Source organism: Mastigoproctus giganteus, chromosome 8, assembly GCF_048544385.1.
Source record: "Mastigoproctus giganteus isolate SK-2022 chromosome 8, ASM4854438v1, whole genome shotgun sequence".
Classification (NCBI taxonomy): domain Eukaryota; kingdom Metazoa; phylum Arthropoda; class Arachnida; order Uropygi; family Thelyphonidae; genus Mastigoproctus; species Mastigoproctus giganteus.
In genome coordinates, this window is record NC_143582.1 from 219,098,530 (window position 1) to 219,123,750 (window position 25,221).

At 35.4% G+C, this 25,221-nt stretch overlaps 1 protein-coding gene across 1 annotated transcript in view; it reads right to left on the bottom strand.

Annotated features, from left to right (window-relative positions):
• Positions 1 to 25,221, bottom strand: part of lobo (coiled-coil domain-containing protein lost boys) — an 87,384-nt gene that overhangs the window by 56,408 nt on the left and 5,755 nt on the right. Inside the window, exons 2-5 of the mRNA XM_090380482.1 lie at positions 13,783 to 13,980; positions 9,781 to 9,936; positions 4,446 to 4,664; positions 512 to 622 (exon numbers count right to left, since the gene is read on the bottom strand). Of these exons, the coding sequence (XP_090236608.1) occupies positions 512 to 622; positions 4,446 to 4,664; positions 9,781 to 9,936; positions 13,783 to 13,980 (684 nt within the window). The remainder of the gene's footprint in view (positions 1 to 511; positions 623 to 4,445; positions 4,665 to 9,780; positions 9,937 to 13,782; positions 13,981 to 25,221) is intronic.

Sequence of the window (25,221 nt, forward strand, 5' to 3'; positions counted from 1 at the left end):
AACTTAAGTTCTTTTCATAATCTTTAATGCTTTCCACAGTGAGAGAGAGGGTATAATCCTCAGGTCGTATCATATGTATTACATTGGAAATAAAAAACTTGGAGAATAATTTTTTTTTTTTTTATGGCTAGCTGAACAATTACAGCAGACTATTCTGAGGTGTTTACATCAGCTGCATTCATTAATAAAAATAAGAAGTTAGAACTTTTAAAAAAATTTTATGTTAACAGTTTTACTATTTTTTTTGCAAAAAGAAAAAGATTGGGAAAAACTATGTTATCATAAAAACTCAGAGAAACTATTAAACAAACTATGTTATGATGACATGAGAGAATGGGTCAAATTGAGTCAAAAAGACAAATATTCTGTCATACATCTGGTATGTCAGCAGCTGATATTTTGATATGGTTTGTTTGAATATTAAAATAAAATATCGAATATTAAAATAAACCATCAAATAAAATATATAAAGTTTTATGATAATCAGGAAGTGATTAACCTACCCACATACCTTACCATCATTAGAATCATCATCTTCGCCCTGCTGGATATAAAAGCCAAATTTATCCACTGGCAAAAAGTATTCCCAATATTCCTGGTCCATAAAATCATAAAAAAGTTCCTAAAAATCAAAAAGAAAAGATTAACAAATTATCAGGGTGTTGTCATCAGGCCTGAACGAAAGTTATTGCTTTCAATCTTCGTTCAACTTCATTCAATCCTGATGACAAGATTCCAGAGAGAGAGAGAAAATATATTCTCATTAACAGAAATGATGGAAAATTAGCTAAGTAGGGTTTCTGTGGTGGAGTTAAGAGATACTTGAATTCACTCTACTGCAATAGAAATTGCAACAGAGTGCAAACAATTTTTCTTTATGAAATATACCATTTTTCTGAACCCACATTTCAGAAGTCAAATTTTGTGAAAAAATATTTTATTGCAGATTTTTGAAACACCAGGGGGCTCACATCTGGTGAGTATGGGCTTGGCACACCTAGGATCCTGAGGTGGATATCAGCATTCTTCTCTTTCTTGGTGATTCCCTTTTATTTTTGCTCTCTCTCTCTCTCTCTCTCTCTCTCTCTCTCTCTCAGGGTAACTCAGAATTTTTTTTTTTTGGTTGGTGCAGCGAAAGCCTCAGTCTTCCTTGCACAATATGGATAAATATAACAATAATAATAAGTCCCAAGTTCTTATTAAACAAAATGTCATTGCAGAGCAAAGTTTTACTCATCACAGAAAGTCAAAAACTGACTACTGTCACACTCACCAATACTAATGTTATGGTCTGAACTTTTGTTTTCTTCAAAGCATACAATCATTTTCAGTGTAATCAAGGGCACTGCTGATTCCACATTTCTTGAAATAATTGGCAACTGTTTTTTTTTTTTTTTTTTGTATTTCAGTAACTCCCATGAAGTTTTCACCTATTCACATATTTGCAAAATTGTTGGTTTCTTTATCCTGCTGATGTTAAATTGCGATTATCTCTATCCATTTGGTCTACTCCTCCTGCATAAATGCTTTAAAGGTTTTGTTAATTGAGATGTCCAATAACAGTAGTTGGCCAAGGATTCCTGAAAAAAGCAGACTAACTATTGCTTTATATAATGGGTTAAGAACCTGTTTGTCACTGCTGGCAAAATCTGTATATAACTGACAGAATCCCATGAGCTGTCCTAGCACTGCTTAGAGAACTGCTGTCACACTAAAAATTACCCTAGGTATTTTTCATTCTACACTATTTTGAGTGCAGTACCAGCCAATTGGTATGTTATTTTGAAATTACTGCTACTCAAATGCGATACCTTACATTTATCAATGTTAACCCTCTATTACAATTTTGAATCCATCTACCTAATTTATTCAGGTATTCTTGGAGTAGCACACCCTGATTACTGTCATTAACTGTCCTGCCCACCTTTGCTCCCAGATGTATTGTAATGTACTCTAAATCACTGCTTCTCAAACTATCTGTGGTGAAGGACCAGTTTCTTTTATTTCCAATCTATCATGGCCTGGTACTTTTGTAAAATATAAATCTCACAGATTGGTAATGGACAAATCATTGGGGATCGGTAACAAACAGTTCACAGGCCGGCACTGGTCTGCAGACCAGACCACATTTTCAGTAGCACTGCTCTAAATGTATTGAGATGCTGGTACTGTCTGATATTAGCATTAGTAGTAGCAAATGTTGCAAGAAAGCAAATTTATATGGCATCAGCCAAAAAAAAAAAAAAAAAAAAGAAAAGACACTTTCCATTTCAACTATTCATTCCCTCCAATAATTTGTCAATATTAAACTCCATTTGCCATTTCTTAGTGATCTGCCTAACTTTACTAAATCCTTGTAATTGCAACAGGATCTTTACTATCATTACCAACATTACTATCATTAACCACCCTTCCAACCTTTATATCATCTGAAAAGTTGCTCATTAAGCCTGATATGCCTTCATCAATATCACTGATAAATATGGAAAACAACACTGGGCCCAACACCGAACTCTGGGAGATTCCACTAATAACATTAGTCTACGAGGAGCAGCGTCCATTGATTACCACTCTCTGTCTTCTCCCACTCAACCATCCCTTTGTCTACAGCAGCAACTTGCCCTTAATGCCACACTGCTTCAATTGTACAGCAGTCTGTTATGTGCAACAGTATCAAAAGCTTTCCTGAAATCCAAGTGTATGATATCAAAATTATTTTTTGCATCCATTTCCTTTGTTACCACATCACAGTACCCAATAAATTTGGTCAGACAAGATTTCCCCTTAACAAATCCACAGTGTGTCTGAAGTATAACTGCAACCTTGTCTATATGATCTTGTCCTGTATTACTGCCTTTACCAGTGACTCCATTATTTTCCCTGGAACAGAAGTTAAACTAGCAGGTCTTCTAGTCTTAATATAACTGGATAGATCCCATCCATCCAAAATGCATTTATTTTTTTTTTAACTTCAACAATTTCTCTTCCACTTTCATCTAAGTAATTACAAAATCATTTAGTTCTCTGTTAGAGTTTGATAAACTTCTAGCATCCCCTTCCTACAGAATTCTTCATATGTGAATAAAGTTGTGAAATACTCATTCAGTTTGTCAGCAACATGAGGAGGATCATCAATAGTTGAACCATTGATATCAAGTGGATCAATTTAATTCATCCCCTTCCTTCTAGTGTTTACAGAAATAAAAAAAGTCTTTGCTGTTTTTCTTTGCATCCTTCACGAAAGATTTCTCATAATCTGCCTTTGTTTGCCTAACCTCCTTTGTGACTTGATTACAGACTAGTTTATACCTACTGTAGGCTTTTGTGTCGACTGATAATTTATATGCATCCCACGTATTTTTTTTTTCTCTGCCACAAGTCTCATCAGTTCGCCTGACATCCATTTAGGTCTAAACCTTGAACAGTATTTCTTAGTTGGTATGAAAAGCCTAGTAGGATTCCTTGAATGCTTCCCATTTAGAATTTGCTGATGGTACATAATCAATTTAAAAACTGTCTGAGACCACTGTAGTCACCTTTATGAAAGAAAAAGTCCTTCCCATTACCCTTGATAATAGTTGCACATTTAAGTAAATCCCAAATCAATACACTGATCACTGCCACGTAGTAGTTCTTTTACCTGCAAATTCTTAATGCATGAATAATCACTGCTGATAATCAGATCAAGAGTATTATCCCTCTTGTTGCCTCTCTAACATGCTGCTGTAGAAAACAGTGATCCAATAAATCCACAAAAGTCTTGCTAGTCTGTGAGTGACCAACCCACAAACTAGCAAGACTTTTGTGGACTTATTGGATGACTGTTTCCTACATTAAAACAAAACTGAAGCCACATGGTAATCCCACATTTTCTTTCTTTCTTCAGAAATGTATTATAATTTTCATGTAATGAAAAATATAGTATATTTGCAAAGCCTACATGAAAAACACATATCACTTAAATCTGGGAGAAAAGTAAATTTTCTGTAGCAATGTAAAAGACACAATTTCCAGAAATTTGTTTGGGAAAACAGAAAAGTTGGGAAGTATCAACACATTTCTTCAAACAGATATAATAATTTTAATTCATGGTTCCCTGCTCCAACCCTTCTCAGGGGGGACACTATGGACACTACTGCTCTATAAATGTATTTCCTTCTAATTGTCATGAGAAGTCCAGATTTATATAAAATAGCATTTAATCTAATGTAGTTCATGAATACATCACATAAGCAGATCGATCTCTCTTTCTCTCTCTCTCTCTATTATTTAAATTTACATTTTTTATATGTTAACACATTAAATATTTTTTTTATGTTTCATTGTATACTACCAACAAATGATATTCATTTATTTATATACTAATGTAAATTTTCCTTCTTTTATCAAGACAGCTATAAATCTAGGCACTAATAACCTCAAAAATTTTGCAATAAATTACTTACATGGCAACCTTTAGATGGTTCTTGCATATTTATCCAGAAATTTGCATTATTCCAAACAGACTCAATTCCTAAATAATCTGGATCATCAAAAAATCTAATCTCTCCTGTTGATGGTTCTATAAAAAAGTTATAATCGATCTCTCTCTGACCTCCTAAAACGAGTACCCAAAAGTGAATTCTAGTCTTATATAACGGGTCAGGTGGAGGTTTCTCAAGTTCCTTCAGGTAACAAGAAAAAAAAATTGCATATGTAAGTACCAAGTCATCAATAAAAGCTTTAGAATAGTTTAGCAGAGACTGCATATACATAATCATTTTTTAATAATAAGAATAGCAGAAATTCAAATGAATGAAGATAGAAAAAAGTGTGAATTCTGTCATTTTTTAAAAAAAAAGTTCTATTTGAGTTACTTTAATACATTAAACTGAAAAGAAAAAAAATCAAATTTTTTTGGAAACTCTAGTTGCTCTCTTTATCTCTAGCATACACATAAAACTGTATAAAATCATATTATACAAGGGGTGTTTCATAAATCCTAATCTTAACAAAGAAGGAACATTTATATATAGGGTGTTTCAAAACTGATGGTCAATAATTTAAAGGTGAAAAAAGCCTAGTAAACATGGGTCCTTAAGTGAATTGTTTTCGAGATATTGCACATTTCTAGTTGGGATCCACCACTGACAAGGTGAACTGTACAGAGTTGGGATCCACCACTGACTTGTTTGTTTAGGTTAGGTTACACTCATTCTCTACATTTCCCCTCTCTCAATGCTCTGAGATGTACCCGGCATACTAGTACTTGTTAAAGGATAGTCAACATGGAAAAAGGTTACAGCAATGAAGAGTATGCGGACATGCACTTCATGTATGGTAAAGCCAATGACAGTGCACTTGAGGCTGCATGTTTGTACCAAGAAGCGCTTCCCTGCCGAAGGCAATCCAACAGGCACACATTCATCAGTGTACATCAATGCCTTAGAGAACATGGGCACTTCGCACATGGTGTATAAGCAAGTAGACCCAGAAGGATAACACCTGATGTTGAGGAAAGGGTGTTAGAAAGAACATCCTGTAACATGTAACATCTGTAAAATCCTGTGGTGTTGAAACCAAAAATGAAAAATGTATTATCTCATGTTTAATAAAACCACCCTTAGCAAAGGGTTCACAGCTTTTTTCTAAACTAATGCTCCCATAGTCAGTGGCGGATCTTAACAGAAAATGTGCATTATCACGAAAACGGTTCATTTGTCCGATGTTCACTGGGACTTTTTTGCTTATTTCAGTTTGTACCTTTCACCTTTAAATTATTGACCATCATTTTTGAAACACCCTGAATATTCATGAATTTAATACCATATAATAATCATGTTTATAGTAGAATTTTTGTTTGGTTAGTTAGTTAGTTATTTTGGTTTTTAGGAGCATTAACAACTAAGGCCATATTGCTCCGAGGATATGTGGCGGTCATTCCCTAACCTTACCGCATCCTCCGTATTTGGTAGTCACAGGCTCGAACCCTGGTCTAATCAAGAAGTGTGTGCTACGCACTGCTGCTCCTGCCCACCTGGCTACGGAGGCGCCTAACTTTTGTTTGGATTTATTCATTGTTTGTTATGTAATTACAGGAGCTAAAATGTAACCCTATTCCATCGACATGAGAAATGGAGAGACTGGAAGTGAGTGCAGTAATCAAATACTGCAGAATAATTGCCTCAATCCACAAGCCTTTCATGCTGATATGGTAGATATCTAGGGAACCCTACTTCATTGCTCTGTAAGGAGACAGCTATTCTGGCATGGCAGAGAGTGAGCTAAAGAAAATCCTTGACCAGGGAGCCCTGACGTCACCACTCTAAAAACCATCATCAATGTCCATGATCTCATGTTGAGTTTTTAGTTCATGATGTTGGTGATGGTTTTTGGAAGTTTGTGGGTTACCAAGAACAACAGTTGATAAAATTGTGACAGAAAATGTGGGGGATGAAAGAGTAAAAACGCAGAGTTGGAGAAGATCCCTGGTGCTGCCAGACAAAATATAATAATAATGTCACTGTGATCGACATCTAATCAGGAAATGACCTATGTAATTATTTACCTGAGTTTCTGCACAAAGAGTTCCAAAGCTTTTGAGCCCTCAACAAAAACTGGTCAGCTGCAGTGTATCAAGGGAAAATGTGCACCTGTTCATGGCAGATCCAGAGGAATTTATATGTCATTTCATAATAAAATATGGGCCTTGGCCTTATGTAGAGCATTGTATTCTACACAGAGTAAAAACGCAGAGTTGGAGAAGATCCTGGTGCTGCCAGACAAAAAAAAATAATAATGTCACTGTGATCGACATCTAATCAGGAAATGACCTATGTAATTATTTACCTGAGTTTCTGCACAAAGAGTTCCAAAGCTTTTGAGCCCTCAACAAAAACTGGTCAGCTGCAGTGTATCAAGGGAAAATGTGCACCTGTTCATGGCAGATCCAGAGGAATTTATATGTCATTTCATAATAAAATATGGGCCTTGGCCTTATGTAGAGCATTGTATTCTACACAGAGTAAAAACGCAGAGTTGGAGAAGATCCCTGGTGCTGCCAGACAAAATATAATAATAATGTCACTGTGATCGACATCTAATCAGGAAATGACCTATGTAATTATTTACCTGAGTTTCTGCACAAAGAGTTCCAAAGCTTTTGAGCCCTCAACAAAAACTGGTCAGCTGCAGTGTATCAAGGGAAAATGTGCACCTGTTCATGGCAGATCCAGAGGAATTTATATGTCATTTCATAATAAAATATGGGCCTTGGCCTTATGTAGAGCATTGTATTCTACACAGAGTAAAAACGCAGAGTTGGAGAAGATCCTGGTGCTGCCAGACAAAAAAAAATAATAATGTCACTGTGATCGACATCTAATCAGGAAATGACCTATGTAATTATTTACCTGAGTTTCTGCACAAAGAGTTCCAAAGCTTTTGAGCCCTCAACAAAAACTGGTCAGCTGCAGTGTATCAAGGGAAAATGTGCACCTGTTCATGGCAGATCCAGAGGAATTTATATGTCATTTCATAATAAAATATGGGCCTTGGCCTTATGTAGAGCATTGTATTCTACACAGAGTAAAAACGCAGAGTTGGAGAAGATCCTGGTGCTGCCAGACAAAAAAAAATAATAATGTCACTGTGATCGACATCTAATCAGGAAATGACCTATGTAATTATTTACCTGAGTTACTGCACAAAGAGTTCCAAAGCTTTTGAGCTCTCAACAAAAACTGCTCAGCTGCAGTGTATCAAGGGAAAATGTGCACCTGTTCATGGCAGATCCAGAGGAATTTATATGTCATTTCATAATAAAATATGGGCCTTGGCCTTATGTAGAGCATTGTATTCTACACAGAGTAAAAACGCAGAGTTGGAGAAGATCCCTGGTGCTGCCAGACAAAAAAAAATAATAATGTCACTGTGATCAACATCTAATCAGGAAATGACCTATGTAATTATTTACCTGCATTCACATAGGTCACTTAGGAAAAGGCCTTTTTCTTCGGGTTCCCATAATGCATGAGGAATATTGTTGCATCTGAAAGAGCAGGACTAAAATATTTACAAACTGTACAAATATCTAAAATATTTACAAATGACTAAACTATTTACAAATATACAACATTCATTAATATACAAAAAACATTACAATGAAACATCAAATGTTAGACAGCAAAGCATGTGCACGAGGTTGGTGAACATTATGGAGGAAGTTGTCATTAATTAATTGCATTTGTAGTGACGTAATTGCCTCACTCACTTCTCCCATTGGTTCGAATAAATATCACTAGGAGGAAAACTTTTTTAATGTATAGAGAGATATGCACAAATTTAATATTCTAAACTCATTTTGTAGCTTAAAAATAGACAATTTTTTTACAATAATTTAATTTTTGTTTTATTTAATAGATACCTCTAAAACAATGGAGGGTACCCAATTAAGTTTGGAAATTATAAAATGGTATTGGAAATATGAAAATGTCAATGAAGTTCAACGTGCTTGGAAATCATGATATGGAACAAAAGCGCCCACACGTTTAACAATTACTCATTTGTGGGATAAATTTGAGGAGCATGGAACCATTCAGAATATCAATGACTTAGCATGTGGCAGGAAGAAGATATCAAGAAGTAATGAAAACGTTGAAGCTGCAAGAAATGCAATCTTGTGCACCCCAAAAAAATCAACAAGATGGTGTTCAAAAGAGCTAGGTTTAAGCCATACAAGTGATTTTAGAATGATGAAGGAATTAATAATCACGCACAGCTGTGCACGATTCTTGGCAATCTTGGCAATGAATTTTACGATCAAGGGATAGGTCAGCGAGGGAGTACTTTTGAATATCCTCCAAGGTCGCCAGATCTCACCCACCCCTTTAGATTTTGTTGCTTGGGGATACTTGAAAAATTGGGTTTACAGTCACAAACTGCAAACATTGGAGGAATTGTGGATGAAAATTCAATAAGAAGCAGAAAACATTTCACCTGATTTGTGCATTTAAGTATGTAGATGTGTTGAAGATAGATTCCACTCATGCATTAATTCTGATGGAGGGGACATTTTGAACAATTAAAGTAAAGTTTTATTGTTCATCATCATCAACATCATGCACTTGGTCCGGCTTAGGTCTTTTAAGACCTGTTCCGTTGTAGCTCTTGGAGGTGATCTTGATCTTGCCATCGTTATCTTGGTTTTATTTGTTATTGTTTGTATTTGTTTTATTTGTTCAAGTTTTATTGTTATATAAAAAAATTAATGTTTTTTGTCTTCAAAGTATAAAAAAATTTATATTTGTATATATTGTTCATTAAATATAAATTTTTAAAGTGTGTATACATACTTGCTGCTCTTCTACGTCAGCTGCAAAATGCAGTACAATGAAGTTGTAAACTCTTCTTACCATAATGGATATACTATGAGCAGAAATTTATTAAATAAATTTATTAAAAGGAAATTTATTTTAAAAAAATGAATATTTGACTTTGGCAAAGCACACCAAAAGAGTATTCCTGAAAATTCTCCAGCTACTGTAGCCACAATATTGGTAGCTATCAACTACTTGCAAAATACTGCAAATTGTAATTTTATTTTCTATACAGATAAATAAAACTATCTTATATGGCAGAGAAGTTACTTATGGAACAGTTGAGTAATTCTGGGTGACATGGGATAAAGCAATCTTTCAGTTCATAATGACAATGACAATGAATATAAATCACTTATTATTTTATTATGTGATTCAATCTTATTTTCTTTGTCTTAAAATGGCATTATTTAAATATATTTACTGCTATTCGTTTTTCTTCCTCTTCTTGCAACCTTTCTTCCTCTTCTATTTCTTTTTTAATTCTTCTCTCTTCCATCAAATATTCAAAATAACTTGAAAGTGTTTTTGGATCCTTTGCAGCATATTTACTTTCAGATTGGCCACTATCTTTAGCAAGCTGCATTGTTTAATAAAAAAAAAAATATATATAAATATCATAATACTGTATTTGACAAAATTTGTGGTAACTATTTATTATACTATGGAATTATAATTATACTATGGTATATCTAATCACAGGTAGTAATTTACACCATAAAAGCCACTTTATTTCAACAACTGTCAGCTATTTTTCTAAAATTGCTATTCCAAAGAATCATTCAAAAATTTGTGTTAGAAAAAAAGGTTTTGAAAATTTGTTTTCTTTCACCAACAGCTGTCCAGCTTGCAACCACTTATAACTTAAATGTGCTACGAGTTGAGAAATTATCAAAAAAGACGATGCAAAACTTTAAATTTCATTCCAATCAAATAATAATAAAATATTTTGAAACTGAATTGAGCATTAAACTTATAATAACACCTTATTATGCTACATTTTCTGTCAATACCTCCATTATTCACATTATTGTCAGCACCTTCCCTCCTCCTCCTCTGCTTCCTCAGTTGATCTAAACAGTATCCTCCCAATTCTGTTAATTAAATTAGAGCCTTCCAGATTTCTAAAACTTGCTCTGACCACAACTTCAAAATCACTCTCATAAGAATGAAATTTGTTATTCCCCTTTAAATGCTTATCCTTTATCTAAATCTTAATTTTTTTAAAACAAATAAGGTCAAGTGGTCAATGCAGAAATACAACAGTACACATTTCAATAAACAACAGTACACATTTCAATAAACCATAGTTCAATTCCATATGAACTGCTAAATACAGTTAATGATAACAGTCTTACTACATGGCTTTCGGTAGTTCAGAGAAAAATTCAAAACTATCTATTTGTATCTGTATATTGCTATTATCTATATATTGTGTATCAGTGTTTAAAATTTAAAAGTAGTCAGCAATGCAGCAAAAAATTAAATTCATCAGCAATTTTTTCTATTGAAAAATTGTGCTTTTTTTAAATATTAATTTCACACTAGACATTAATAATTTTTTTTCTGATTTAAAATCTTTGCTAAAATAGCACTAAAAAATGTGATTTTTGTGATAAGCTTACCAAAATATAACTAAATAAAAATCAAGTGCAATTAATAAATCAAGAAAAATATACAAAAAATTCAGTTAAATTTAATTCTGCCCTTTGGCTTTTACATAAGGAATTATCAATTTCTTTTTAAGTTACTGTGTTATTATTCTGTAAAATCTAAATCAGTATTGTAAGCAATGTTTTTAGTATTTATTTTTAATGCAGAAATTATTTTATAGCATTTAAAAGAAAAATACTTCTTTCTGATGATAGCTATTATAATACTCTCCAAATGTTTATAAGCATTTGGAAAGTATTCTCTTTTTTCACTACTGTTATTTTTCAATTTGTATAATGTACTGAAGGAGATGAATAATTAATAGAAATGCTTAAAATGTCTTCAAAAATTTCTCATATGAAGGGGATACAAGCATGTGTCACTGCCACAAGAAATAACTGTATTACACTACTAATGGTGCTAAGATTCCTTGAAATAGGAATAAAGCATATTATCATTGGGTTGCATAAAAATACTGAGCTTTCTTTCTATTAATACTAAATATAACAATATTAACCAACAAATTAACTGCTATTTATTACACAATAATAAAATGGAACAAAGGGTTGCTCTTACGAAGAAAGGCTGAAGTTTTGCAAATTACAGTGTCTGGAGACTAGGCACCTGCGAGGTGATCTGATTGAGGTGTATAAAGTCTTGAATGGTTTGAGCATGCTCAATGCTGATGGGATTCTTCCTCTTGCTCAGAACAATCACCTGAGAGGGTATAAATTCAAATTGAGGAAAGACAGTTGTCGGATAGATGTGTGGAAGTTTGCCTTTAGCCAGCGGGTAGTTGGTTGGTGGAACAGACTTCCATCATTTGTTGTGGAAGTTTATAGCCTAAATAAATTTAAGGCTGAGCTGGACAGGTATTTGGAATGAATGGAGGGGTGAAATGGGAGCACTTTTTTTTGGCTGATGCTGCATAAGCTTTCTTTCTTGCATCATATGCCTCTACTAATGGTAATTTCAACAATCCATAATTTTGATAATGTTAGTAATTCTGCTTTCCAGTCTGCCAAACCTTTGTTTGCACAAGCAACTACTCAAATATCCAGTATAAATTCTTCAGATACTAATTTCCAGTTCATTCCCCAATGGAAAGAGGGACAGAGCAAAAAAATAATTAAGAATTCTAATGTCTGTAGTAATCTAGTATTATGAATGGGTTCAATGTTAATAGTCTCTTCCTACTTTCTGGCAAGCTACAGCCCAAAGATCTGATGTGTCAAAAATATTCAAATCAAACAAACAACCTTTCGTCTTACTAATCCTCAGACCATTGATGATACTAGAATACTTCAGATTTCATTAGCCTCCTATCGTGACTGTGTGGAGGTATGCATGTTCAATGTTATGCAAATTACGTGTCTGAATCTATGTGAAAGCAGAACAGATGATGCACTATTAACTGAGTGTTATATGTAGCAAATGTAACGATGAACTGTTAACATTTCTCTTCCCATATAATTTGCACCAGAGTATAAACAAAAGTATTGTTTTTTTATGTTAGAGTTTATACTAAAACAAAAAAGTCTGGAGTCATAACTTCTCATTTATGCTAGTGATGCCCTGGAGCCTCCCGGTCCGTCACTATAAATTATGATCCAGAAGCACCTAAATACAAACATTAAACTTCTTGTTTCAAATATTTAAATATATGAAATAAAAAGTTTAAATCTTATTGTTGGTTGTTGTGCGATTTTAGGTGCGTCAGTGACTTAGACCATATTGTGCCATATATATATATATATTATGACTGTAAATTGCATGTGTTGTGTGGTCAATTTGCTTGTGTAATGTTATAATATTTTCAGCACTCTGAACTATTAGATTTTTGAGAATAAAGAGTGCCAACTTCTATTCTAAGTTGCAACCGATTGACAGAAAATAGTGGAACAGCTGACCATAGACTTTAAACAGGGGACTACCAGAAGTGTTTCCAAAACCACAATCCAACAAACTCTCCTCTGTATGGACGCCTGGAGTACATGCCCAGTCAAGGTTCCCATGCTTGTGGTCACCCATCACCAACAACACATAAAGTTTGCATCTGAATGGCATCATTGGACCATTGATAACTGAAAAAAATGCCTTTTCCGATGAATCGCATTTCCTGCTATACAATGTGGATGGTGTATAGAGGGTACAAGGACAAACTGCAGAGAGGAATCACTCCAACATCTTGGTCCAACTAAAACAGGAAGGTGGCAGCAATGTTTTGGTATGGGAATGTTTTCCTAGGAATCTCTTGGAGCTCTCACACCCTTAGACTGCACTTTGAATTCTAAAAACTACCTATTTATTGTGACTGATAAGGTATGTTCCAACAAGATAATGTGCCCTGCCATGTTGCCAGTATTGTTTGAAGTTGGTTCACCAAACTTGAAATTGACTTCTTGGTGCTACCTTGGCTATCAGATTTGCTAGATATGAATCCCACAAAGCATATTTGGGATTGTAGATCAACAGATCCTTCACCACAGCATATTGCAGATCTATGGGATGTAATTTCAATTTATAATGTACTTCCTGCAACATTCTGAGACCTTATAAAATTCATGCCTTGCCACATGGAGGCAGTATTGGTGGCAAGAGGAAGACACACTCACTGTTAGGTAGTTGGTCATAATGTTTTGATTTTGTGTGTGTACACATACATAAATATGTATTTATCAAGTAGTGTTATCAGATTTCAAGAAGCAAAAAATATGAATATTATTAATACTATTAATGTAAAGTCAACCAATATCCAGTAAGAAAAATTTACCTCTTCAACAGGTTCTTCTGGAAATTTATATTTTTTCAACGTTTCATCCATTAAACATAATTCTCGGCTTCCATACCCACAAACAACATAAGCATCAAATCCAGATCCAATAAGAAATGAGCATAGCAGCATACTGAAATCAAGGCTGTTTCCCTTTCTTTGTGTCAAAACATATTCTGAAGAAAAAAGATGTGTAGGCTACAGAATGTATAAAATGATATGAGTAAAGCATAACACCGTAGCATAATTTCTAAATGAAAATGCATTATTGTATTTCTTATGTGAATACTCGTTACAAACTGCATTAACAAGATAGTATAAATCAACTCTATATGGAAATAATAATTAGAAACTTAGGATAAATCCTAAACCCCATTCACTCTAGTACACTGGTGTGCAAAACTTAAGGACCAACACTATTTCTAAAGGTTACAACCACAAAATTTTTAAGGTACTCTTTACTGATGAGAGTAGACTCAGTCTCAGCAGCGATTCTGGACATCAGCTAATCTGGCGAGAGGTTGGCACACGGTATCACCCCACAAACATCACTGAAAGGGATCGATATGGTGGTCAAGGTGTTCTCTGGGGAGGCGTTATTTTGGATGGACATACACAACTCCAGATACTGGAAGGCAGTACTGTAACTGGGGCATGCTACCGTACTGAGGTAATCCTTTCCCATGTGCATCTGTTCCAAGGTGCCACTAGCCCCGAGTTCGTGTTTATGGATTATAACGTTGCACCCCATCGCACTGCAGCTGTTGATATGCTTTTGGAAAGTGAGGACATTGTTCGTATGGATTGGCCTGCCTGTTCCACCAATCTAAATCCCATCGAACACATACGGGACGCTCTGGGGAGACGCCTAGCAACACGTCCACACCCACCAGAAAATGTTCACCAGCTGAAGATGGCGCTGGCAGAGGAATGGACGATGTTACCATAAGAACTTATCAACAACATTGTTCTAAGTATGGACAGGCGGTGCAAAGCCTGCATCGACATTAGGAGTGGCCATATCTCCTACTGAGGACCACCTCTTCTCTTTGTTACATTTTTGGCAGTGATGCATCTGTATCATGGCAGCCAGTGCTATGTTGCCATTTTTGAACAAAGTCCCTCTGTACCATTTTGTTTCCGTTGTTGTGTCAGTGTTGTTTCCTTTATCATTTCTGTACCTCACGAGGCTCCTTTGGTGTACTTTTCCTATATCCATATCCAGGCCACTCCTATGAGAAACTACAGATGAAAACCTGACTGGTCCTTAAATTTTGCACACCAGTGTATTAGTATACTGGCAAATGATACAAGGAAGTAAGCTACCACAGTATCAGCCAAAAAAAAAAAAAAAATCCACCAGAGGGAAGTTTGTTTGAACAATGAACTATCCTCTGGTTTATTTTTAATCTTAACATAAACAAATATAGATCATAAAGCAAAACTCCCAACATTTGGTCAGTTGCTATACGATACAGTGTTATTTTGGCAAATGACCAATGGCAGCTTTACTCTATTATGTATAGTTATAGTTAGTTAGTTAGTTATTTGGTTTTTAGGAGCATTAGCAACTAAGGCCATATTGCTCCGGGATATGCGGTGGTCATTCCCTGACCTTTCCACATTCTCCGTATTTGGTGGTGACGGGCTCAAACCCCGGTCTAATCAAGAAGCATGTGCTATGTACTGCTGCTCCTTCCCACCTGGCTACGGAGGAGACTATGTATTGTTATCTATGTCATATCTATAAAATATCAGTGTAAAAACACCATAGATAACTCCTTAAGAAAATAACGATAGTAGTATGAAAGGCATCATTTTGGCACACAATAGCCTTAGATGCTGATGTGGCATTAAACTCCCAATAACCAACCAACCTTCCACACTACTATCGTAGTTTTCTTTAAGAGTTATCTATGGGGTATTTACACTGATATTATATAGATATAGAATCTTAAACTCTTAAAATATTATGCCATGTTGTATTTAGTTTATTTAAATACAGTCCATTCCGGTTATTTGGGACACATCGGGACTAGTGCATTTTGGCCCGATTAAGTGGCTGCCCCAATTATCCGAAGTTCACGTAAATAGTTAAAAATACAATGTACCCCTCTTTACAATTGGTTCACTGTACAATCAACTCACATTATGACAAACTCAACATAGTAAAGTACCGTTCACTATACGATGTGCAGTAATTGCCGGTCTTTGTGATCACATTTGTGAATTGAATTTTAATTCTATTAAACAGCGATTATAATTAGTGAAAATAGGAGGAATATTATCCACAGGCTATAAAAGCAAAGATATATTAAGCACAAATTTACTCTTTATTACCATACCAATTAAAAAATTAAATGATACATGAAAATCGGAAGAATATATGTGATAATCGGAATAATTAATATGTACCATCGGAGACAATTGTATGTACATACTAACTAGCTGACATTTCTGTTCACTGACATTTGTGGGTGGGGGTTAAAATTTAAAACAATAAAAAGATAAGCAATCAATAACAAAGAACACGGCACACAAATTAACCCCAGGGGTTCACATCTGGTGAGTATGGGATTGGCACACCCAGGGTCCTGAGGTGGATATCATCATTCTTCTCTTTCTTGGTGATTCCCTTCTACCTCTCTCTCTCTCTCTCTTAGGGTAACTCGGGAATTTTTTTTTTCGCTGGTTCAGCATAAGCCTATGGCTTCCTTGCACCATACAGCTAATAATAATAATAATAATAATAAAATTGCAAGTAACACAATACGTGCAAGTGAGAATGGATTAACGAGTTACAAGGCTTTAAAAATAGGAATGAAGAGAAGATCTGAAAATTAATTTTTTTATATGATTGAAGATTTCATGGAAGTATAAACACATTTCACCATAATAACCCACAGAATTCCAGCTGTCGGTATTATTGCAAATTCAGTAAGATCGAGTTTACTGTCCGTTTATGATAGATTTCACTAACAGAAAAGCCCAATAAACAGGTTTTTTTTTTGTTCTGTTTTGTTATTTGGTTTTTAGGAGCATTAGCAACTAAGGCCATATTGCTCCGGGGATATGCGATGATCATTCCCTGACCTTTCCACATCCTCCATATTTGGTGGGCACGGGCTCGAACCCTGGTCTAATCAAGAAGCGTGTGCTGCTCCTGCCTACCTGGCTACGGAGGTGCCCAATAAACAGGTGACTGCTAATTGTTTTTATTGTTTTATGGTTGTGACCTCCAGAATTTCAACCGAACCACATGGTACTGTCAGAGACAATTGTAGGGTAATCTCCAGTGCTGCAGTCTCCTGCCCCAATTAAACGGCATGCTGTCCCAGTTAAGCGAAGTAAACTCTGGCTATTTTCTTGATTGGTTTCTGTTTTTTATAAGATTTGCCCCAAATAAATGGCTGCCCCGATTATCCGGTGGCCCAAATAACCGGAATCCACTGTATTATCACATATACCTTTTAGCATCTCTCGTATTGTGTGATCAACTTCACAACTGGGTTTGCAATACTAGGGTACCTGCCCAAACACTGATGAAAAGCCAACTGGCTTTGAAACGGTGCCGTCTAGGTAGTGGTACTCTCTGAGAATAAGTAACAATAGTCTTCTCTATTAGTGAAGTGTTACTTATTATTAGAGCAATACCTGAAAACTCATTGTGAAGGATGAGCACAATATGAGATATAGACAAAATGATACTTCTGACACTACTATCATAGTTTTCTTTAAGAGTTATCTATGGTGTATTTACACTGATATTATATAGATATAGCACCTTAAACTCTTAAAGTATTATGCCATGTTGCATTTAGTTTTTTTAAATATTTGTCTATGTCAGGATTAAAGTCAGAGAATAGTGAGAAAATAAGCACTTCAACCAGGCATAGAATGTAATCTGTCTTTAATTTCTTAATGCATTTGCTGCCACCTATATTTAGAGAGTGTAAATCCAATGCCATAATTTTCAGAATGTTGAGAAATAACAATATTCCCAAATCCTCAACATTTGGAAAATTCTTAAATAATGGTTGGAAAGTAAAACCCTGGAATTCATAGCTAAAAGCAAACACTTACTTTTATGCTGAACTGTGAATTGAAACAAAACTCAAAATTTTATCAAAAGTTTATTATATGAACATAAACTAACCTCGACACAAGCAAAAAACAAATAAAAATGTGTATCAAGCTATAATCAGAGTTCAATCAAAGTGCTAACAGAGTCAAGCAGCACAACCTCTGTTTTCTGGAACAATATTCGTTTCATATGTATTTCCTGAGAATTACAATCTATAGAATTCAAATCTAATGTCAACAAGTATCTTCAGTCTTCTCAACATTATTGTGGAGTTTTCGTATAAAAAAAAAAAAAAAAAACTTCTTACACTCTGCCACTTACTTTCCTAAGGCCCTATAATCTGAAAACTCTCATTACCTGAAGCCACATTCTTAAGACATTCATATATCAGTTACCAGTAGCATCTTAAAAGAAGGGAATCTATGAATAATTCCATGACTATCCCAGAACCTCGCACAGAATTTTTTCTTAAAAGTAAGGGGATCTAAAAATAATTCCATGAGTGTCCGAGAACATCGCATACAGGATTTTTTGACAAAAGATTACACTTTGAATTTCTTTGGTGGTGGGCTTGTAGAAAGCTTCCACCATTTTGATTGTGCTTTTGTTTCCAGTACATAATTTTTTTAGGTTTAGACTTCCATTTCTGCCAATATGATCTTCTATTACATTCTTGATCAAACCTTCCTCGATTTTTCACTAGACCGAAGTCAGACTGACCATTCTGTAGTTACTCACTTTATTCTTTAAACTGCCTTTATGGACTGGCAATACATATGCACTTCTCTACAGCAAGGAAATCAGCCAAGTCAGATGAAGCCCTCATGATTAATCCTAATGGTCTAACATGTTCCCTCAACCACCTCCCTTAAAAGAACTCAGTATACAAATCTACCCTAAGTCCCTTACTTGTCTTGATGATAATGATTATAGTTAGTAATCCTCTGTAATTTACATTGTGATAATTTTATAGTGCTAAGGTTTGCTAGCACAGCTTCTATTCACCATTTTAATCTGTAAAGATCAATGCAAATTACCCATTTAATTCATCAGCTATAATAGTTGGGTTATCAATGACTGTCCTGCATCCATTACATAAGGGTCCATTCTGAGTCGATCTTTTCTCCTTTGTATTTATACACAAAGAATAAAAGAGCAATACATTAAATTTCTTCTCATCTTTATTTTCTTTTTTGGTCAGCAATTTCTCTTACTCATCCTAACACTTCTATAGTACTACTACAGTTCAGCTATTATAGGCTTCAGAGATTTTCACTGTTTTAAGCATCCCATGCTGTCTTTTAAGCTCTATTAAACTAGCTATTTTTTATTCACCACCTTGACTATGGCATCCCCCGTATGTTATATTTTATAATTGGTATGTATAAGGGGGGAATTCAAAAGAGATTTGTATTGAACAAGAAGTAGTTGTCATCATCATCATCATTCATCATTCTACTCTTCAGTTTGGCACAGGTTGAGTCCCTATTTAGATCTCGTCCCCCATTTTTGTCAATCTCTTGAATTTTGCATCATTTGTTGATAACTTTGAAAGCCTGTGTTTTCCTTTAGGCATTGGAGCCATTCTCTTTTGGGTCTTCCTGGTGGTCTCTTATCTCCAATTCTTCCTGTCAGTACTACATTAGGTAGCCTGTGTTGTTTCATCTGGTTCATATGTCCAAACCACTGAAGTTGTTTTTTGTAGATCTGCTCTATTATTCTGCATTCAAAATTTAGATCTCTCCTTACTTGTTCATTAGTTTTATGTTCTCTCCAATTTGTTTTATTGATTTTCCTTAGACATCTCATTTCAAATGACATTATTTTTTGCCTTTCTTTCTTATTTATTCTCCAATTTGGGTATGATGATAGTTTCATATAGTTTAATTTTTAGACTATTTGAGATTTTATTGCTCTTCCATATTTTTTTGAGTTTGTTCATGTTTTTCCATCTGATGTTCAGTCTGTGATTAATTTGGTCAATATTACTTAGGTTTCCGGTTATTAGAGAGCCCAGGTATACAAATTTTTGTACTTGTTCTATTTGTCGATTTTGGATGTTTATGTTTATGTCTTCTATGTTTTTTCCGATTTGCATTACTTTGGTTTTATTTATATTAATATTAATTCCATAATTGTTGCTTGCTTTATCGATGTTTGTTAATATTTCTTTTAGTTGTTCTTTGGTTTCTGTTAAAATCACAATATCATCTGCATATTTTATGTGGTTTATATTTTTTCCATTTATTATTGTGCCTCTTTTTTCTTCAATTAATTTCATTAGTTCTTCTAGGTGGATATTAAATAGATATGGAGATAAAAGAGCATCCCTGCATGACTCCTTTCTCTATTTCAAATTTCTCTGTTTTAAGGTTGCTGAATTTTACTATTGCTCTTGTATTTTTGTAGAAATTATTTACAAACATGATTATTTCATGATCAAGTGGGATTTTTTGTAGTTGCTTCATTAAATTTTCTCTGTTTACACAGTCAAATGCCTGCTTGAAATCAATGAAGCACAGATAAAGAGGTTTCTTCTTATTCCAATATTTTTCTGCAATGATATTTAGTGTGAATATTTGGTCTATTGTTGATCTGCTTTTTCTATATCCTGCTTGTTCTTCTCCTATAGTTTCTTCATATGTTTTAAGTATCCTATTTTGTAAGATCCTTATAATTATTTTATATATATGGTTTAAAATGGTAATGGGTCTATAATTCTGACAATTTTCTTTATCTCCTTTTTTGTGTATAGGTACTATTATTGCACTTTTTCAGTCTTCTGGTGTATCACCTGTAAATAAAATTAGATTAAACAATTGTGCGAGGTGTTTTAACATTGCATTGCCTCCAAATTTCCATAGTTCTGCTTGGATACCATCACTTCCGGGTGCCTTGTCATTCTTCATTTGGCTAATTACTTTCTGAACTTCTTCTTTTGTTATTGAGGGTGCTGCTTTATCTCTTCTATTATCTAAGGCAAGAGTGTTTTTTCCTTCTCCTTTGAACAGGGTTTGGTAGTATTCTTTTCATATATATTTTTTTTAATTTCTTGCATGTTTCCTGTTTTTATACTGTTTTTATTTTTCATTGTCAGTGTTTTCGGGATGTATGTTTTAGAGAGTTCCTTTATAATCCAGTAGTTGTGATAGAAATATAAAATTTTTTTGTTTGATACCTTGAAATCTCTATAGAAACCAAACAATTTTTTTTGGTTTTGATCTGACAATTCATTTTTTTCCTTTGCAGCGCTGATTGAAGTGAAGTGTCACAATGGATAACGTAGAATACAGATCAGTTATTCGGTTCCTTTTTCTGTAAGGGAAAACACCCAAAATAATCCACAAAAAAATGATCACTGGTTATGGAGAAGACTACCAAGGTTACAGTGTTATTGCACATTGGTGTAAACAATTCAAATGTTTGTTTGTTTTGATTTTTATCGCACAAAAACAACTATGGTTATATTGTGCCATGTCAAGCAATACAAATGCAGGAGAACCTTCGTGCATGATGAAGAAATCCCAGGATGCTGCACTCTGTTGTAACACAAAAGAGTGTTACAAAAATTGATGCATTATCCTGGAATCTCACCATATTAGCATCAAAGAACTAGTTGCAGAGCTCCAATTTAGTGTAGTGTCTGAGGGGAACATCATCCGTCAATAGTTGCATATGAGTAAAGTGTCTGCTAGATGGGGTCCCAGACTTCTGACCCCTGATCAGAAGAAGGAAAAGGTACAATGTGCACATGAAATGTTGTTGTTGATGTGTCAGGAAAAATTTAAATATTAGCATTAGTATATCAGAGGCATCTGTTGCAAGAAAGCAAGCTTATACAGCATCATCCAAAAAAAAAAAACCCGTTCCCAATTCACCCATTCATTCACTACAAATGTTTGTCTAGTTCTGCCATAAATTTATTTAAGTTGTCAACTTTCATAACGATAGATGGAAGTTTGTTCCAGCAATTAACCATCTGCTGGCTAAAGGCAAATTTCTGCACATCTATTCACAAACTCAACTCCAGGGGCTCACATCTGGTGAGTATGGGCTTGGCACACCTAGGGTACTGAGCTAGGTGTGCCAAGCTAGGGTATCAGCATTCTTCTCTTCTTTGGTGATTCTCTCTCTCTCTCTCTCTCTCTCTCTCTCTCTCTCTCTCTCTCTCTCTCTCTCTCTCTCTCTCTCTCTCTCTCTCGGGGTAGTTCAGAATTTTTTTTTTTTTTGGCTGGTGCAGCATAAGCCTCAGGCTTCCTTGCACCATATGGCATAATAATAATAATAATAAACTGTCTTTCCTCAATTTGAATTTATTTCCCTTCAGGTGATTAATCTGGGCAAGAGAAAGAATCCCATCAGCATTGAGCTTGCTCACTCTATTCAAGGTTTAAACACCTCAATAAAATCACCTCACAAGTGCTTAGTCTTCAGACACTGCAATTTGCAGAACTTAAGCCTTTCTTTGTAAGAGCAACCCTTTGTTCTATTCACCAATCTCATTTCCCTTCTCTGTACTCATTCCAGCAGCTCTACACCCTTCATAAAATGAGGCCTTCAGACCTGTATACAGTACTCAAGGTGTGGCCTGACTATTGCCTTATTATTATTATTGTTATTAGCCATGTGGTGCAAGGAAGCCCGAGGCTTATGCTGCACCAGCTGAGAAAAAAAAAACAGAATTACCCTGGAGAGAGAGAGAGAGAGAGAGAGAGAAGTAGAAGGGGATCACCAAGAAGGAGAAGAATGATGATATCCAGCTCAGAACCCTGGGTGTGCTAAGCCCATACTCACCAGATGTGAGCCCCTGGGGATAATTACCTCCTTATCCCTGCTAGAAAAATTGCTGTATATCATTGACAAGATGCAAAGAGCTACTCTTGCAGATTGTCTGCACTGCTCAGAAAACTTCAAAGCTGACTGCACAATTATCCCCAGGTCTTTTTCATTCACCACTACTCTGAGTGTCGTACCACACAGTTGATAAGTTACTCTGGAGTTACTGCTACCCATATGCGGTACTTTACATTTGTCAATATTAAACTTCAGTTCTCACCTCTCAGCCCATCTGCTCAATTTTTCTAGATCCTGTTGCAGTAGCGTACTGTTATTAATGTCATTAACAACACTGTCAACCTTTGTATCATCTGCAAATTGGACATTAAGCCTGATATATCTTCATCAATATCATTAATAAATACAGAAAACAACAATAGTTCTGACAATATTACCGTATCCTGCTTATTCCACCGACCTTGTACCCTTGGATTTCTTCCTCTTTACTGCCTTGAAGTCCTTTCTTCAAGATAGGAAAGAGGAAGCAGAAATCACCTTGTCTACTCACCTCATCATTAGTAGCAAAAACATTTTGATGCTGATGACAAGGTGATTTCTGCTGCCAAGTCATGGTTTGAAGGACAGTCAGAGGATTTCTACAAAACTGACCTGTGGAAGTGTATTGAGAGGTGGAAAAAATGTGCCATTTTTTCTGGTGAGTATGTTGAAAAAGTGTAACACAAGGTTTGTTTCAACACCTTCTATCACAACTACTTTTGGGCGAATAAAAATCCTTTTTGACCCCCCCTCGTATATTGTCATGGCTTCCATTATAACATATATACCAATTTAAAAGTTTTTCTATAATCTACCTATATTCACCCATCCCATGTAAGGGCCATGTAGCATCTCAGGTGTTCATAGTCCCATTTCTTGAAATTTAAACCCTTATAACTTTAACAACTGAGTCCTCACTTGTCATTATCCACCCGAGCACTCCATAATCACTCCTAACAAAGGGAAGTGTACTGTCAACTCCATGATACTATCTGGATTGTGGCTAATGATCACCTTCACAATATTCTAACCCTAGTACCTCCCTAAAATGCTGATATAGATAACAGTCATTTAACTGATTTAAATATTTTGTTCCCCATAGTGAGGTTCCCTTCCAATTTTTTGATTCAACAAGAAGGCAAGATGAAATCTCCCATAAGGCACTCAGAGTTTGTCCTGGGCAAGGGTCATCCTTTATAGTTTGTTTTCCTTTGTGATAATGACTTGTCCATTCATTCCCATGGGCACAACATATAGTTGTCAACATACACTTTTCCATACACCAGTGAATTTCTTCTGGACAGTGCCCTCCAGTAAAAGAAACTGAATAACATTGCGTTGCTTAGCTTGGATGTATCTATTACTCTGAATGTTATACTGTCTCTGTTGCTGCCCATCTCACTTTATGCATAAAGCACAACTACTAGTGATGAAACTACCACCCTGCCAGGTCTTCCACTGCAGTGTGGCCTGATGGCTGGTTTGGTATGATTGCTAAAGATCACAAAGAGGCCATTTGGTAATTTGGTGGGGACAGGGGAGGATTTATTGTTTGCTAATGACAACCACCATTTCCTATTGCTGAGTAGAACAATTATGTGTGTGTGTGTGTGTGTGTTATGGGGGTTTAATGGCGCATAAGCTGCTGTGGCTATAATGCGCCTATTCACATGAAAATGCTAAACACAAAATTTAAGCATAGCTAAAAACATAATTTAGGCATAACAGCTTGGTTGCGTTTACAGAGATACTTTAGAATTTATCATAAAGTCCAATTATTTTCAGATAAGAGAAAAACTCGTTGATGTTTGCATCATCTCCAATAATATGTTGCAATGTCATTGGTTCTCGTAGATTTCTCAGGGAACAGAGGACGGATGTTCTGTCCTGTTGATATTGAGGGCAGTCTATCAGAATATGTTTTACTGTTAAATTTTCTGAACAGTATGGACATTGAGGAGGATCTTCGCCTCTGAGCAGATGGAGGTGGGTCAGATATGTGTGTCCAATACGTGCCCGTGCAAGAACCACTTCTTCTCTTCGCACTGTTTTGGTGCTAGAGCGCCAATGCTTTGGATCCTGTTTCAACTGATAGAGTTTATTATTCTTTTGTGTGTGCCATAGCTCTTTCCACTTCGCGAAACCTGCTGTTCGTATGATGTGACAGTAGTCAGAGGCTGGAACCGGACTGGAGGTTAAATCAAAGGTTGACGGATTTTTAGCATTTTCATCAGCAAGTTCGTTACCCTTTATCCCCGAATGTGCTGGGATCCAGCAAAAGGTCACTGATTGATGACGTTCTTCAATTTGTAATAGGAGTCTTCCGATTTGATTTAACACAGGATGAGCCTTGTAGGAGGAGTTTTGCATTGCAGTTATTGAGCTGAGAGAGTCTGTGTATACAACATATTTTACAGATGGGTTGAGATTCAGGTTTTCTAAAGCTAATTTTATTGCATGAAGTTCTGCGGAGAAGCTGCTGTACTCAGGTGGAAGGGCAGCTGAGATGATAGTAGAGGGAA